The sequence below is a fragment of the Callospermophilus lateralis genome, chromosome 1 (genome assembly GCF_048772815.1).
Source record: "Callospermophilus lateralis isolate mCalLat2 chromosome 1, mCalLat2.hap1, whole genome shotgun sequence".
NCBI classification, from domain to species: domain Eukaryota; kingdom Metazoa; phylum Chordata; class Mammalia; order Rodentia; family Sciuridae; genus Callospermophilus; species Callospermophilus lateralis.
Window position 1 is genome coordinate 18,703,070 of NC_135305.1, and position 18,231 is coordinate 18,721,300.

The 18,231-nt window shown below is 35.2% G+C and overlaps 1 protein-coding gene across 1 annotated transcript in view; it reads left to right on the forward strand.

Annotated features, from left to right (window-relative positions):
- Nucleotides 1-992: 992 nt before the first annotated feature.
- Nucleotides 993-18,231, forward strand: part of Mtpn (myotrophin) — a 34,901-nt gene continuing 17,662 nt past the window's right edge. Inside the window, exons 1-3 of the mRNA XM_076832812.2 lie at nt 993-1,334; nt 15,241-15,354; nt 16,194-16,277. Of these exons, the coding sequence (XP_076688927.1) occupies nt 1,263-1,334; nt 15,241-15,354; nt 16,194-16,277 (270 nt within the window). The 5' untranslated portion in view covers nt 993-1,262. The remainder of the gene's footprint in view (nt 1,335-15,240; nt 15,355-16,193; nt 16,278-18,231) is intronic.

Below are 18,231 nucleotides of genomic sequence, written 5' to 3' on the forward strand. Positions count from 1 at the left end.
GAGGCATTACAGCCAACCCTAGAAAGAATAGAACTGGCTTCATAAGAAAGGTCCTGAAGCACCAGACTATTAAGAAAACAATAACACAAAGTGTACAAGACAGGTTTGCTCTACCTTGTGTCATTAAACCTAATTTCTAATTCTGGATGTCATTTGATGGGCAAGAACATGAATTTTTTTCCCCCATCACACACTTAAGCTTTTCCCTTTACAGAACATTATACATAGTATTAACACACTAAATTCACATGGCTATCTTGTGTTGAAGTTTCCTTGAAGGCTGGAATACTTTATCTATCCTATCTTCTTGGTGCCTACCAGAGTCTGGCACGTAGTCGGAACCCAAATAATACTGCCTAGTGGAGGAAAAGGAGGAATGGAAGGAGGAAGAATGAATGGGAGAGAGAAGAGGGAAAGGGGGAATGAACGAACTAACAAATCTTCTGACCAGCAAATGATGTACAGGATTGGGAATTCAATTTGATGCCACAAGGCAGAGTAAACCTGTCTCGTGATACAGTTGTGTGAGTGTGTGAGTGTGTGTGTGTGTGTGCTTTAAAACTGGCTTGAGGCAAAAAGAAAGGCAAGAAAAAAGGCAAGCAATCCAAATCAAACACTTCTGGACATTTTTTAGGTGAGCAAGATGTCCTCCAAGATCTACATTTGCCCCCCCCCCCCACACACACACACAAAATAACAATAATAATAATAAAACTTTGCCTATTTATGGTGGTGCAGAAACGTCCTAATTCCACCCAAAATCCTCTAACTCCTAGGCCTCATCCCTGCCTAGCCTGACTTGGGCAGGATCCCCTACACTCAGCCTTCGGCCCCGCCTAATCGCCCTCGCTCCTCCCTCGGCACCGGCATCGGCCCGCGTGGCCACTGCGCCCGCGCACAAGGGGCAATCGCGCCACCTTGTAGGGGCGGGGTCCGGAGCGGGGCGTTCCGCCGTGGGGAAGAGGAAGAGGAAGTTCGGGGAGGGTCCTAGCTGGGAGTGAACCGGAAGTGTAAACGCTCCTGTTTCTTCTCGGCGAGGCGGAACCTCCTCTGCTGGGCCCGGTGGCCGCAAAAGAACTTTCTCCCGCCCCAACGGTGGCCGCGGCCAACTGCCTCGCCCGCCTGGCAGCCTCACTCGCCTTCTCTTCTCCTCCTCTCCGGCTTCGGGCGGCCCGTCTCCTTCTCGTGCGGCGGTATCCGCTTGCTGCCGCCACCGCCTCCCTCGTCTTCTGCCCGGCCAAGCGGCCCGCCCCGCTGCAGTGATGTGCGACAAGGAGTTCATGTGGGCCCTGAAAAACGGAGACTTGGATGAGGTGAAGGACTATGTGGCCAAGGTAAGCGGGGTGGACGTGAGGTTGAGGAAGCCGATGAGCGCTGCGCTGGCGGGGGCGGCAGTGTCGCCGGGGAGCGTCCAGGCGGAGACAAGGGTCTGGGTAACTTGGTGGCTTGTGCCAGGTGAATGCTGCGTCGGTACGGTCAGTCTCTTGTCTTCATAACGCCTTGGAGGAGGGGAGGTGGCAACTGGCTCTGAGCCTCCGCTGAGCACTGATCATTTGAACAGGGCCCTCTTCAACACCAGCGTTACTCAAATCTTTCTTTGAATGAAGTAATTCTCCATCTTGGACGTGCCCATTACTGAATGAAGTAACCTAGGTAATTGGGGTCATAGGAACCTTTTCTTTGACTTTGGGCCTGATAGGAATTTAAAGAACTCATTGACCGTGAAAAGGAGTACTGAAAATAGCAATAGTTAAAATTCTGAAACTTGGTATCACTTCACTGTGAAGTCTTAACTTTGGGTGTGGCCTTTTTCCTCTTCTCCCCCCCCCCCCACACGTGCCTCAGGTGGTAAGGTCATCAATTGGCATCTGGAGTGTGGAGGAAATCTGAATCGTTTTTCAACAAGCACGTTAACTTTGGTTACTCCATCTTCCTCCTTGATTCGTCTGAAGTGCTTACTTGTGTAATAGTCATGCAGTTTAGTCACAGTATATTTTGGGGGTAAGATCATGATTATGAAAGCCAAACTCAAAGCAAAGCCCAAGATGTCAACCTGAATCCACGTTGTGGTGGAGTGGTGAACTTTTTTAAGTTCCAAGTTAACCTGCCTTTGGATCCGCATTTTGTAATTATAAAAGAACCTAATATGATTGGTGGATGATAATTTGTTAACCATCTTCCAAAACAAAAGTGTAATTTTATGACATAAACAGAAAAAGTATCTTGTTCAACTTTATTTGGGTACAGGGGATTGAAGCCAGGGGCGCTTAACCTCGGAGTCACATCCCTCAGCCCTCCACCCCCTTCTTTCTTAAAATTTTATTCAGAAACAGGGTCTGGCTGTTTCTTAAGGCCTCGCCAAGTTGCTGAGGCTGGCTTTGAACTCAAGAACCTCCTACCTCAACCTCTCCATCTGCTGGATTACAGGGGTGCGCCACTGGGACCTGATCAACTTTAAAAGTGTGAGAACCAGGCCTAAGTTTCATTAGTATGACCACTGATATACTACTTTAGTGGTCTGTGTTAGGAAGTAAGCAAAACAGAGTTTCATAAAACTTGCCTGATTGTGCAAGGCAAATGCTGCATTACAGTTTAGACTTTTTGCATGTGTTTGATCTGCTTAATTGTTATTTGCAGTGGATTTTTAGAATAAGTTGCTTTCTGTTTACTGCTTTCATACCTAGTGGCAGGCTGAAACCTGAATTATTGCCTGTTTCAAAGTAAGGTTAAAAAAAGAGAAATTACTTGGAGCACTTCAGTCTATGAAAAATTTACCAGTGGTGGGCCACTGTAGTACTTTGGTTTCCTGTCAGGGTATTTGAAATACAGAAAGTTGATAAGTACTAACTGAATTTACAGCTACAGAAAATAACTCAGTTTATGTAGTGTCTTCCTGATTCACTTTACATCTTCCTTGTGAGTCTTGTGAAATAAGTCTATTAGTCCCATTTTACAGATAAAATTACTGAGTTAAAGGGTACTTACGAGAGGAATCCCGAATTATAGAGATCATGTATGATAAAACCAGAACTAAATTGCTGACTCCAGAACTGGTTCATACAGTCACGATCCAAACATAATTGTGACAGCATATAATACAAGCTTTCTAGTAGGACATCCCCAAGATCCATATTCAGGCAGATAAATTGTGCACTAAGAATGGTATCACACAAAAACTTTAATGTAAATATGTGACAATAAAAGTGGATGAATCTAACTTATTTCCAGGTCATTTTTAAAATTAGGTTGTTGTGTTCAGCTTGACCTCCCCCCACCCACATTACCACTTAAACTGCCTGCTATCTTAATAAAAGAGATGTGCATGAGAGGGAGGATAGACATTCAAATAAATGTAAAAAAGCATTGAGAACTGGTTTATCCATAAAGGTTTGACTTTAATTTAATCCTATGAACAGATCATTGAGCTTTTTGCTTTCTTAGTGTTGTTCATTGAGAAGTATAGGTCTTAATATCTTTTACTTTGTAAATAAGGAAAATTAATTTTAAAAATTTAACATTCTGGTTTTATACTGACTGAACTGCCTTATTGTGTCAATTCACACTCAAGTTCTTATTGCATGGCATCTTCTACTCGGCAACCACCTTCTGTATTTAGTCATCAACTCACCTTTTTCATCTACCAATTTGTGAACATTCATTATTTTCTTGGTTTATAGGATATACCTTTATCTAAGTGTGTATAAAGTATTAAAGAAACACTCAGACTGGGCTAGTTTTCATTATGAGTAGTAACTTTAAAATACTCTTGTAAGATCTTTTGCACTGTTAACATATGAGAACGAACTAAGTAGCATTTTAGTGTGTTTCCTTTTTTTATATAATACTTTGAAAATTCAGTAATTATACTTCCCTATCTGCTTCTGATTTTTCTACAGAACCTTGAAATAGAGTCTTAATTGTTGATGTTGAGTGAGCTTTTGAACTCTTGACTGTAGAGTTCCAAAACCACTGAAAATTGCATGTTTCCAAATGAAAGAAGCAGAGTGTAGAGAAAAATGTATATTTTGCTATCTTAAATGTTTATCTATAACATTAAAATGACATCTGAAGCAATTTAAAGTTTTTGAACACTGTGTTTTGCCTTCTCAGATGACCTAAAGACCATGTTTAGTTAATTTATCTACTTTTACTGGACACCAAACACTACTAGACCTAGGCTGGGCCTAGTAGCTAAAAAAATTGAGCTCAGTGCTCAGGGAAGTTAAACATCTATATTTAGTAGACTTATGTGAAAACACACTCAGGCTTTTTAAAGTAATATGCAAATTACAAGTAACATCTCACATAAAATTTGGTAGTCCAATGGAAAACAAGAGAAAGACAGAAAGTAAAAATAGCCTGAGCAGCTATAGTGGATACTCACAGCCCAGTTTTTGATCTACATGCTGCATCTGGGTGACAGCATTTTCGCCTCTGTCTTCTATTTCCGTCTTAATGTTAATTTCTCCCGCTGGAATTAATTTTGGCACTACCTGAATGCCAGGTTGCCTATTGGATACCTCTGTTCATATTCCAAATGAGCTTTTTTCCTCTCGAAAACTTTCTATTCCTGTTTTCTCCTTTTTGACTTGTGACCTCATAAACCAACCATTCACTTAAACTAGAAATTAGGAGATTTCTCTAATTTCTGAGGATTGTCAAGACTACCTTCTTCGTCTCTCATCTGCACCTCACTCTCCATTCTTAGCACTGCTATTTTAGGTCATTTGCTGCTTTCCAACCTGAATAGTATTTTCCTTGGGTATGGTCTCCCCTCCCCACATCTCCTTCCTGGTCAACTTACAGAGTTTACCTGAAAGAATCTCTTTATAATGTGAATCTAAGCACGTTATCTTTTTTATTCAGCCTCTTTCTCTTAAGATATCCTCGTGATTCCCACTGCTAATTTAAAAAGGGTGAACTCCTCCTTGGTTGGCATATTAGACCAGTATGATCTGACCCAGGCCTGCCCTGTGCTCCAGAACTTACCATAGTATTTCTTACAGAAAGCAGGATTACTTTCCATGTACTTTTCATTCTCCTTGACCAAATTGGCTCCACCTCAGTCTCTAGCCCCGAAGCTAGTGAACTCATTTATCTTCTTAGCATATTACCTCTTCCAGAAAAACATTTCAACTTCAAATGGAGCTCTGCTGTTTTTACTGTTTCATTTAACATTTTGCTGTGATTTTGCTTATATATATATAACTTTCATTAAGCTCTGAGAATCTGGATGGTAGATGCTGTACTTTTTTTCATCTTTGAATCTCCAATATAGTGTCATAAAACTTCACACAATAAAAGTTTATATTCCTGGGAATTCTTTTCATTCTTCACAATGATTTCAATAAACTATGTAATAGTAATTACCATTGACTGGTTAATTTATGTTGTAAAAAGCACTCTGAAAGTATTTTACTTGTTTTCATTTGCTTATACCATAGGGTTTCAATATTACCATTTTAAAAATGAGGAAATCAAAGCTTAGAGAAGTAATTTGACAAGGTCACACCCTAAGTAGCCTAACTGCGATTCAGACTCAAGGATGTCTGAGTTGAAAACCTATACGCACACACACACACTCACACACACTCTTGTTTAATTAACCACACTGGTCTGTTTTGAAATAAATTATCTAGTTTCTTTTCTTGAAACAGTTTATAAGCACTTTAAGAAAAATAGGAGAGGGGCTTGCAAGAGGCAGGACAAATTAGTTCTGACTATGAAGACATAGAAAATAGCTTTTTTAAAAAAAATTCTAAGTGTAACAATTTGGAAATAATTAGTACACAGACAATCATTTCTGTAAACTTAAATTTTCACCAAAAGCTGTCTTTGCTCAAGGTGTGTCTATAAATAGAATGATTGATAGGTTGTGAGAACTTTTTCTGTACTTACAGTCATAATTTTACTTTAAAATTTAGGTTCCTAATTGTAATCTTACACAGTCCAGAAAAGGTTAAAATTGTGACTCTTGGCCTTGGGACAAAACTAGTAACTAATTACTGAGATTTCTATTCAGAGCAGTTTAAATTTGAGCATTTGTGTTGCATTTTATGTATTATTTCATTTACTTTTCACGTAGACCCATGAATATAATTAATAAGTTCACACCATTTTAGAGATGAAGAACTGAGGCAAAGATTTAATAACTTGCCCAAAGTCATTAAAGTTTTTGGGTGGTGAAACTGAGACTTGAACCCAGTTCCATGGGTGCTGAAGGAGCTTCAGAACTCCTTGTTATTAGCCACTTCACCCTTCACCTTCTTGGGGCACACTATATTGTATATAAAAATATTAAATATTAAAGAATTGGGGGGGATCATAATGATCCATTGAGACTGCTTAAAGATAAGCTCTCTGATATGAAGATCCAACACTTTTTCAGGTGAATGCTTCAGGTGATGAGTAGCGCCTTAAAATCTCTAGCAGGATTGATATATGTACTCTCTTGTTTACATGTACTTCTGTTTCACTTGCTGTGAAATACTATACATCAGGTCTCTAACTTCCCTTTCTCTGTGGTTTCCTTTCCCTCTCCATCCCCCATTCTAATTACATCTGCCTTTGGGTCTCTGATGGGTTTAAAAAGCAACAATTGTGCACCATGTGAGAGAATAGGATCTCTTGAACCTGAGAAAGGTATCAACTCTAATCTTTACAAATTTCTAGACTTATTTGGATCATTTTTCGCTTTCCTAATATAATAGCCAATTTAGAAGAGAACTTGATTCAATCTGTCTTTTGATTGGCTTTAGGTTGCTTCCTGGTGTTTTGTTTGTGTTTTTTTTTTTTGACTCAGTTGTTAACATTTATCACTTTGTACTACTTTTCCTATAGCAGGGCTGGTGACTGAGTAAAAACTATTGAATAGTATAAAAAAAGTTTCATTGCATATTCCTCCTACTTGTGATTTCTTCCTTTAATATGGAAAACTTACAAAGTGTCTTAGGGACAGAAAAGGGTACAGAAAACAAAAATTAGCCCATAATTCTACATCTAGATAACTTATATTAACTTTAAGACATAGAATCTATTAATTCCAGTACAAATTAGAAAATGCAACAGTTAGGATAGAAAGGACCTCCTATCAACAGACCCTGGGAACAAGGTAATTAATTTTGAAAAAACATTAAAAATTTCTTACTCATCCATTTTCTCCATTTAGATTTTATAGCCATACCTGCACTTTGTTTTATTTAAATTACTTAATTTATCTTAAAGAAGTATATTGAAATTTATTGATTACCCTTTTTTGAAATGGGATACAATATTCCATTTTATGGGTATGTCATAATTTATTTCACTAATTCTTTATGATAAATATTTTGGTTCCAGTTTATTTTTGCAATTGAACAACCTTATAGTGGATCATCTTTGTGTGTGCGTATGTATGCACATGCACATATCTAGACAACTTTTAAGGATATATCTGTCATTGTTCTATGACAGTCTTGTGACATGGATATTGTGTCCATGTTACTTATTTTGAAGTAAAGCATGAAATAGGAATATAGTATATGAGATTATATACCATTCTGCCTATAATATGGTAAGTGGCAAGGTATATTAGCTATTAATGATAATAACTGTAAGTTTGTTTAGGAGCAAGACTACTTAAAATGTAGTCCACCTCTCTTATAGATAGGGAAAAATTGTATGTTAAAGACCTTGACCAGAGTCATACTGCTAATTGAGGTTGGGACTTTATTTCACTTTTCCTGATCTTAAAATGGGTATTTTCTTTCTACCACACAATTGTTTTCTAATGAAGTGCTTTATTTACTCTCTCTTGTAATATTATTTTTTGCTCCACTCTATCTGCTGTATTAGTCAACTTTTTCATTGCTATAATGAAATACCTGAAACACACTAACTTAATATTAAGAAAAGAGGCTTATTTAGTTCACAGTTCTGGAAGTTCAAGGGCATGGAGCTGGCATTGACTGAGTTCTGGTGAGTGCCTTCTTGGCTGTCACATCATGGCATATTATTATAGCTTTTTTAATAACCCTGTCAGAGAACCACTTTAATGCCTTCCCAAGGGCAGCACCCTCAGTTGATCCGAGGCCCTCCCTCTAAACCCTGCCTCTTAAAGGTTCTGTTAACTCCCACAACACCACATTGAGGACCAAGCTTTCAGCACATGTACCTGTGGGGAACAAACCACATCCAAACCATAGCACTGCTTGTTTTTAAAGGTTTTGTTCATGGCTATTTGGTTTTGCGTACCATTTCATAACCTCTCGTGCAGTTAATCCCTCATTTACACCATTGTGGTATATAATACAGATCTTTTTAACTGCTTATTCTTTATTGTAGAGGTATATAAACTTCAGAGTTTATGAGCTCCTGATTTGAGAAGTCAGTGACTTGAATATGAAAAACAGTGACTTGCTCTGTGGAATGTATCTTCAAGTTTAGAGCTTTCCAAAAGAGTTTTGTCTTAATGATTGGTTAAAAAACTATAGGTATAGGATCAATTATTACCATTTATTGCTTCTTGACAACTCAGTGACTCTCCCCTAAAAAATAATCTGCAAGTCATGATTTAAGATTCAGTGTTCATAGGAGAGCATTTATCTTGTGGGATAAGATAAATGGCTTCCCAACAATTGAAGCCCCATCCTGTCCTTGAGTTCTCTACTATGAATCTTGATGAGATGCAGCACCTGGCTCCCACCACAACACAGCCAAGAAGAACAAATAAATTGCTTTCTCCTGCCAACACAGGAAATGGGCTCATAACCCAAATATGACCATTTGAATGCTTATGTCTGGAGCCAAGTACAAAGACTCAGGCATAGTAAAAGATGTATGGCAGCAATAAAACATCTGATATTCAAAAACAGTAGTGGAATGCCAGTTGTGAAATCTCTCCTATGCCCAGGTAGTTCTTTCTATGACAGGTTTTTGTTTCTTACTTTTAAGTCTCTTGCTCATTTCTTTAGCTTTCCCAGCTATTCTGGGAGCTACTTTTAGTGTGTTTTAATGCATTACACTTCATTTAATTAGTCTGAATTGGTTTCTGTTGTTTGCAATTAAATACCCGTTATTTATTTTTACCTGACAGTCTTCCCGATATACCATGGATTTTTTTGAAGATAAAAATTATTTTTATATTCCAAATAATTATCACATTGCTTGTTATCAGCCTTATAGTTTAGTTAAATCTGGGTTGGATTGGTATTTGCAGAAATTAGTCCTTTGTTGTTTCCAAAGTTGCTTTACCATATACCTCTTTGTAACAGATATTCTTAGTATAAATGATGTTCTTTCATTTCCTCTCTTAGAAATAGTTCTAAGTTTTCAAATTCTTTGTTGTTTTAAACTCAGTGAACTCTGTCCAACTTTTCTACATTATTGTACACGCCAGCTTCATCATTTTAGAATTTCAATTAAGAGATTTTAAAACCACACAGTCTAAAAGTAAAGATAGATTTTGTGCTATTGTCTATGAAAAGTAAGAATCATTAGTGCATTTTTTCTTGATATCAGTGAAAAATATATTAAAACCTATGCTTAATGCCACATTACTTATAACAACATAAAAGCATGTGGCCTCTCTTTATCATTTGTTATTTTAAAGCTCTCTGTAAATTGTTTACTCTTTCGCCCTGCATTTCAGAGGAAAAGAGTTTTATTCCTGATCTTGACCAAGATATTTAATTTTATCAAGCCTCAGCTTTCTCACCTATAAATGGATTATAATAGTATCCAATTCATATATTTTGTAGTTTTAAGAGATGGTAAATGTAAATTCACAAAGTAATGCCTACACATTGCAACTGTGCAGTAGAAATTTTCTGTTTGTGGTGTTGTCTGTGTAGATCATTTCCTAAGTAAAAGTTCATAAGAGAAGCCAAGGCAGGGTTTGGCAAATGGTTTTGTAAAGGACAAGCTAGTAAATATAAACATGAGCATGTTGCTAGTATTCCAATAAAACTTTATTTACAAAACAGGCAGTAATCTAAATGTGGCCCACTAGTCGGATTGTTCACCCCTTCAAAATATTGAAATTAGAAAAACTAATTTGTCTAATAAACTAAATTTTACTTCTTCAACTTTTTGAGATCTAAAATTTAAATGTATAACAAAATGTAAGAAGTATTTTGGGGATGAGCATTTTAAAAAATCCAACTCAGAAATCCTTAGGTTGAAAGATGAATCATAAAGAAAAGTGAGGAATGGAGAGTCATGTGTAGATTTGGTAGAAGAGAAAGAGAACTTGAATGAAGCACTCTAAAAGGAAAGTGCAGAACCTAGATTGTAAATGAGATCTAGAATTATTCTGAAAATTAGGGGTCATTGTTTGTAAATATACAAATAGGAACTAATTGATTCATAAACTAAAAGGAAATTCTAAGGGTGTGGGTTCAATCCCTAGTGCCACAAAAAAAAAAAAAAAAAAAAAATTAAGTGATAGAAAGGAAATTCTACAAAATCTTTTCAACTGCCAAAATGTTTACCAAAAATATTCCAGAATCTTTTCCCCAAGCCTGGTACCAGTTCTGTGAACTGACTTGATTTCTAGCTCCCAACAGTGAAAGAGAAGGATAGTTAGCACCGTTTTCACTGTTTTGTGCATAATTCATTCAGCAGATATCATTTGAACATCTACAGTGCCTGGAATACACTAGGAAAGTACTTCTGAGGATGAGTTTTCTTTGGAAGTTCATTAAGAGTATGCAGGAAGGGCTGGGGATGTGGCTCAAGCAGTACCGTACTTGCCTGGCATGCACGGGACACTGGGTTCACTCCTCAACACCACATAAAAATAAAATAAAGATGTTGTGTCCACCGGGAAAAAAAAATTTTTTTTTAAAGTATGCAGGAAAACAGCAAGATCGTTATGGAGTCTGAATAAGTTATTTTCCTTATTTAATACATGAATTATGGACAAAACTTAGAAAGCAACTAACTATACATTTTATTGAAAACTTACAGCTATATAAAAAAGAACAGAAAGAGCCAAGATAAATTCATATTTGATTCCAGTATGAAAGAATCAGCACTAAAGAACATCAAATTCAATACATGTGCTTGGGGAAAATTTGGAAGGATGCATACCAAAATAATACCAATGTCTATTTTAGAGTGATAGGATTAAGAGTAAAAAATGTTTTCCTCTCTCTTCCAGCTTTTCATTTATAACGCAATTTAATATTATAGGACAATTCTAATAATGATTAAATATTTTTAGTTTTTTCAATTCATAACATATTGTTTTATTTGTCTTTTTGATTCTCTATAGTCTTATCTTAAATGTTACATCTCATTTGAAATACTCAATTACACTAAATATTAACAGTGACATTTTAGGTGACTTGAATTTATATATAAATATAGCTTTCACTTCTGCACATTACATTATTATCCTATTAACCATTATTTTAAAGATTTTGTTATTTACAACTGATTACTCCCAGTAAATATCCACCACCCCCCCCCCCGCCCGGCGGGGGTGTGGGGGAGAATGTGGAAAGAGGAAAAAAACAGATAATGGGAACAGAATGCCTTCTCTTTGAGAACACTCTATTCCAGGTACAGAGTACATAATTATAATTTAATTCTTGACAACTGAGCGGGTAGGCTTTATTCCCATTTTGTAGTCAGGAAAATGGAAATTAAGTAATTTGCCTGAAGTCCTACAGCTGATGTAGTAGAAGGACAAGATTTGAACTCTGATCCAAAAGAGTATTCCTATTCTCTTTTTGCATTGAAATATTTTAGAACTACAAAGAAAATTCATAGATGAAAAAAATTGAAGATGAGGTACTATAGTAGAGCATTGTGATTGAACCAGCAAAAAATGGGAAGAACATATACATTTGAACTAATAGATAGAAATTGAAATTTTCAAAACTGAAAAGATGACTCTGTTCAGTTTTGAGGGTATGTATATATATATATATATATATATATATATATATATATATTTTTTTTTTTTTTTTTTTCAGTATAGAGGATATATACTTCTTTGCAAAATTAGTAAACACAAGTGAGGAGCAAGCCATATCCTGCTAAAATTTTTAGGAAGTCTTTTTTTAAAAAATCTGTCATCCTATTGGTAGAATAATATTTGTTTCAAGGCAATAAATGAACTTGCCTTTAGGTTGTTTTCTAAAAATACAGGCTACCAAAAACAGTGAAGCAATTATGTCAGAAATACAGGGTATGAAAAAAATATATTGAGGTTATCATTCTGTATCATGGTTACAGAAAAACAATCTTAAGAAACCTTAACACTCTTCTCACTCAATAGATTTGTAACATTATACCTTGAAATTTAAGAGACTGAATTTTTATCTTCTTTCTCCTCTGTTGTCTGCCCCCTATCTTGCCCCTTTTTTATCCCTTCCTCTCACATTACAGGTTTATTTATAAATGTAGCTTTTTGGACATAAGCATTGAATCAAGATACTTGATATTTCCCAGCTTCATAAAATTTTAAGAATAAATTCCAACTATGGAGCCATGAATTCATGTCTTATAAACGAAGCTACTTTCTGATCATATCAGGTTTTTTTTCTGCAAACTTGAGATACCACCTTAATGTCTTGAAAGAAGTTTCTTAATTTTGGTAGTCTTTCTTAATATAAATATATGCATTTAATTATTAAAATTTTTATTTTATACCACAAATAAAAACTTTTCTTAAATACCATGATTTCAATTAGAAATAGAGAAAATTTCTCTTCCAAAGAAGAAATTAACCTATTCACATTTATTGTCATAATATATCATAAAAATTAAGTGTGCATTTACCTAGTAAATCAGCTTTATAAAACTAAAAAATCAAATTTTCCATAATGTAAATGACTTTAACAGTTATTTTGAGGGGAAAAAAAATCCTGTAAGTTATTTCAAGATAAGGTTTGAGGCCTTAACTATCACAGTTCCATTTTAAACATTTTTTTGTTGGTCAGAAAGGTAAATACTTAAGATATTTTATTAGTTAAAAACATTTGTCAAGTTATACATTACATTTGCACTCAAATTTTTTTCTGGTTCACATTTTTTTTCATCCCATTAGTTCTATATGATACTGGTAAGTAATAAAAATTAAAATGAACTTGTAATTGGAATATATATTTCCAGAATCTTGAATAGCGTTAGGATAACAATTTTTTACAGATAAAATCTATGATTTAGTTTTATTTTATAATTACCATTCTTAAACAAGATTTACATCTGTTTTATTTCTGTAAACAGTTTCTTTTCCTGCAAGAAAATTTTCTTTTCTGCATTCTCTGTCATTAAATTGTGCTTTGTAATAATTTCTCAGAGAAAATATCCCCCTCAGAACATGTCTGAGGTAACTGATATGTTAGATTACAAATGGTAATCATTCACTTTGGTCAGGATCTCCCTACTATGGATTTTACCAAGTAATAAAGAACTATTCTTTAAAACATTTAAATTATTTCAAGAGAATGCATTATGTATTTATTTAATCTTGAGATTTGTTATCATTTATTGTTTTGAGATGAGTTTTTAACATTGAGAGTTTGATGCATTTGGTTGGTGTACCCATTAAGTTTTTAGAAAATATGTAGAGTAAGAAAGCAAGTTGATTTTATATTTTTCAAACCGCCTCCACTGAGCTACATCCCCAGCATTTTTTTTTTTTTTTTTTTTTTTTTTAATTTTAAGACTGGGTCTTGCTAAGTTGCGTAGGGCCTCACAAGTTGCTGAGGCTAACCTGGAACTTGGAATCCTCTGACTCGGCCTCCTGAGTCTCTGAAATTATAGGCATGTGCCACCATACTTGGCTTGACCTTCTTCCTTTTTTGTTGTGTCATCTATTTTCCTGTACTTTGTAAAGTTCCAGATAAGTATTACCACCTTTTTTGTTTGCTTTGCCCCTAATTGGTAGATTTTACATTTGAACTCATTGCTATGCTGCAATTTATAATTTAATACTATTTTATACAATGTTATCACCAATAAATAATACATGATTCTTCTTTGCCAAGTTACATCCTGAGTAAGGACTTTTGAGGAGGAGACAGGGGATAAGGAACATACAAAAGGAGAGAGGTAGGAAAAGAAGGACCATAGCATTCATTTTAAAAAGATCTGTCATTTAAAAAAATACTAAACACTCCATTAGGGAATTCTGCATTCCAGGGACAGGTAGGTAATACTTAACTGACCTATCAAAGACAGACTGTATATACAATAGTGTTCCATAAGATTATGCCACCTATTGTATAAAATCTGAACTCTTCTTAAAAGAGAAGGAACAAATACTGAGTTTTGAAGCAGCATGGTGGTATAGAAAGAGAAAGAGTGTAGGTGTAGAACTCTACCATTACGGAGTCACCTCTTTTCAGCTTTAGATTTTTCATGTATTAGAAGTTCTCTATCCTATTAGGTTAGCTTGAAGATTAGAAATAATGCATATAGCACAGTACTAAATACATAGTAGCTGGTCAGTAGAAAAAATTATCATTGTTGTAAAAATCTATTAATCCTCAATGAATGGAAACTACTTTTTGAGGGCTTAAGTTCATTTTCTGACCCTATATCTCATCCATCACTAAGATTAAGTCATGGTCTTCTGATAAGTATTTGTATAGTCCTGGGTTTCTTTTTTTTATAGCACTTACATTTTGAAATGATATATTTCATTGTGTGGTTATTTTATTAATAACTCCTACACACGCACTTGATGTTAAGGTAAGCTCTATGCAGTTGGAAGCCATGTTTGATTTTGCTCACCTTTGTCTTTCGAGCACCAAGTTCAGTGTCTGCTGTCCAGTGGGACTTTAGTAAAAGTTGAAAGAATAAAATGAATTTTATTTTATTGAATTCCTAATAGCTAATACTTGGATAATGATAACTGCCTCCATCAAAAAATAGCATTGCTTTCTTTATAGAATTAAAGGGCATATTATATGAAATGTACAGAATCTCAGTACCTGAACTTCTTTTGTGGTCACATTGACATTATATTTTTTTAATTCCTTAGAGATGATGGGGCACAATAATATGTTTCATTACATTTAGTATTATTAATTGTGTGTTGTTTTCAGTTTAACTAATCATAATTTGAATTACTATAATTCTGTATGTAAACATGCAAAATTTCATTTTAGGTTTTTATTTCACTTTGTAATAAAGATAATTGTTTCATGAAACTTAAGCCTAAATTTAAGAAAGTAAAATTGTTCTTCATTTTCTTTCTTCGATCTTCTGTTAGAATAAACATTTTCATTTGGCTTCTCTTATAAGGGAGAAGATGTCAATCGGACACTAGAAGGTGGAAGGAAGCCTCTTCATTATGCAGCAGATTGTGGACAGCTTGAAATCCTGGAGTTTCTGCTGCTGAAAGGAGCAGATATTAATGTATGTAAAGAGTATACATTAATACATAACATATATAACGTATATTGTTCTAGGAAAAATTTTTACATATAATTTGGGTAATTGTTTTCTGTAGATTTGTAAAATAGTTACCCACAGAAACCTCTTCTAATAATACAGCTGAAATTATGCCAAATTTCCTGTAACTTCAAAATATAGTTGGAATTTTTAAAAAGTAAGCCAAACAAACTGACTTTTTTAAGCTTATAAACTAAGGGTTCATGTTTCCCCCTTGGCTGTTGCTTTTTAAGTTCTAAATCTTGAGGAGTTAGCACTGTCTATACGTAGCAAATGCTGTCATGTAGTGGAACATAGGACTCTAGTCATAGTCTACATTTAAACGGGATTGTGGGGCAAAGGTCAGTAATGAAGTAATCAGACAGAAGCAGTCATCTCTGGACTCTAGCCTGTTATAACTTCTGCATTTCAGACTTTAAGAAAGTTGTTTAAGTAACCATAACAGCAAGTAAGATGAGATTTTCACATTTCAGGGAAAGTGCTATGGTCTATCTATCTCTTCCTTCCTGGATCACATTGGCATTTCTACAGTAGTAGGAAACTTAGGCTCACAGAGGCTAAGTAACTAACCACACACAGTAAGTGGCAGATGTAAGATTTGAGCTGAGGTAAGAGCCCACTCCTTCCACTATGCAAACTTCCAAGACTACTTGTTACCATTCTAAGAGACTAAAAACTTATTCTGTGGAGGCAAATGACTGTTTATTAATTATGAATATTTTCAAGAATTCCCTTCCTCAGATGTAGAAAGAAGGAAGAAATGAAAAGAGGATAAGGTTCTCTCTTTATTTGTCATTTCATAGGCTCCAGATAAACATCATATCACCCCTCTTCTGTCTGCTGTCTATGAGGGTCATGTTTCCTGTGTGAAATTGCTTCTCTCAAAGGTGAGGTTATTTGCTCATTTTTATTCAATTTTCCCCCATTACTGTGCAACTATTTAAGCTAAGTATTTAATTTACTTAATTTCATATGCCTACAGGATAGAAAACTTAAGGTAGTATCCAAAATTGAGATCTACAATGGTTTTACTCAAAATAACTGGTCCACAAACTGTTATCAGTTCCAGGTGGGCATGTGGGAAAGGAGCTTGGACTAGTCTCTTCCTCAAGAAAATCTTATAAAAAAGTTAGCTGAAATAAGCGTTTATGACCTGGCACTGGATCACAGACCACACTTTGAGTAGCACTGGTTTGATATTAAGTTTCAATTTCCATAGTCCATACTAAGCAAGATCATTAGAGGCATTTTGCTGTAAGTAAGGACACTCTAAGTCATCTCGTTACTTGATATGATTGAGATCGTGGTAAATCTGGAGATTTCCAATGGTTTTTTTGTTTTGTTTTTTGTGTTTGCTATTAATATTAATGGGCTTCCAGAATCCATCCTTAGGAAGTAACCGATTAGTAGCAGACATTCTAGCTATATTAGATGTTGGAAGGTAAGAAATATTTATAAAATAAGACACCAATATTAATTCCAAGCTTGCCATTCTATGACCATTCTCTGAAAAATGCTATTCATAATATACTCATTTGGGATCTTAGAATAAGACCTGCTAAAAAAAAGTAAGGAAGAATAGAAATTAAATGAGTAAATGTATATAAAGCATTTTCCAGAGTACCTGACACCAAATAAGTGCTCAATAAATAGTAGCTTTTATCATAACTAAGACTGAAAGAGGGTTTTGTGTTCCTTTAACTAAATTTCAATAAGGTATGAAGAGAATTGGGAAAGAGGTGGCACTTTTATTTCTAACATTGTGTTGACAACTTTTTAAAGATATGGTTCTAAGTCAATTTATTCAGGTCTTCTATAACTAGAAAATTTTTTCTATGCTTAGCTTCCTATTAAACACAATTATTAGATTTCTTTAAATATGTGATTTTTGTTGTTTTGTTTTCTGGGTATATAATAACAGCAGTTTTTAGGTACTATATACCATGCTACAAATGGTATGGGTCCCCCAAAAAACAAAATAAATGGAAATGTTTTTCTTTGCTACTATGGTGGAACAGCTTCTGTGATAGGGTATGCTCACAAAGATTTCCAGTCACTATGTTTTCCAGCTTCATCCCTGGGGAAATATTTCTTGCTTACTATATCAAAAACATGTTTCCAGTAGTCAATCGAGCTATAAATACAGATTGATAATTCATGAAAGGCTGATATAATTCCAATAGTATATTAGTAAGGACTATCTGTATTGCAGATACCTAAACCCAGCATAGACAGACAAATTAAAGGGAGCTTATTGACTCATAACTGTACAGCTGAGGCCCAATGTGACCCTGGGTTTAAGCCACATGACCAAGATCTGAAGTCTGTCTCTCTGCTCCTCCTCAGTGTCACTTAATTCTCATGGCCTTTGCCTATTTGCTAGCTGAGCGTATACTAAAAGAACTGAATGGCTCCTCTTTCCCCTCTTCCTTTGACCTTTTCTGCTCACCCAAGGGTTTTTTCTGAAAATAAAAACTTCTGTGGGGTCCTTTTAACTTAGAGTTATTTACTACATGCATTACCCCTAAGCATGCTCTTTCCTTTTAGCTGTATCTGGATCTATATCAGAGTAAATACTCTTTTTCTGATAGTCATCTTTTTCCTCCTTGGTAAACATAATTATTATTGTACTTGAGAAGGGCCCAAATCATTGCTTTGTAGTCCTTAGTCTCCAAACACAGTGTTCTATCTTATTGAAACCTTGTGGTTGTAAGTTTTCATTGTTATGGAATCTTCTAAAATAAAGAATTCCTGAAAGTTCAGCTGATTTGTATGTACATTAGGCCCTTATATGTTATCTTTAAAAAGTTCTCTCTTCCTCTCTCCCTCCCTCCCTCCCTC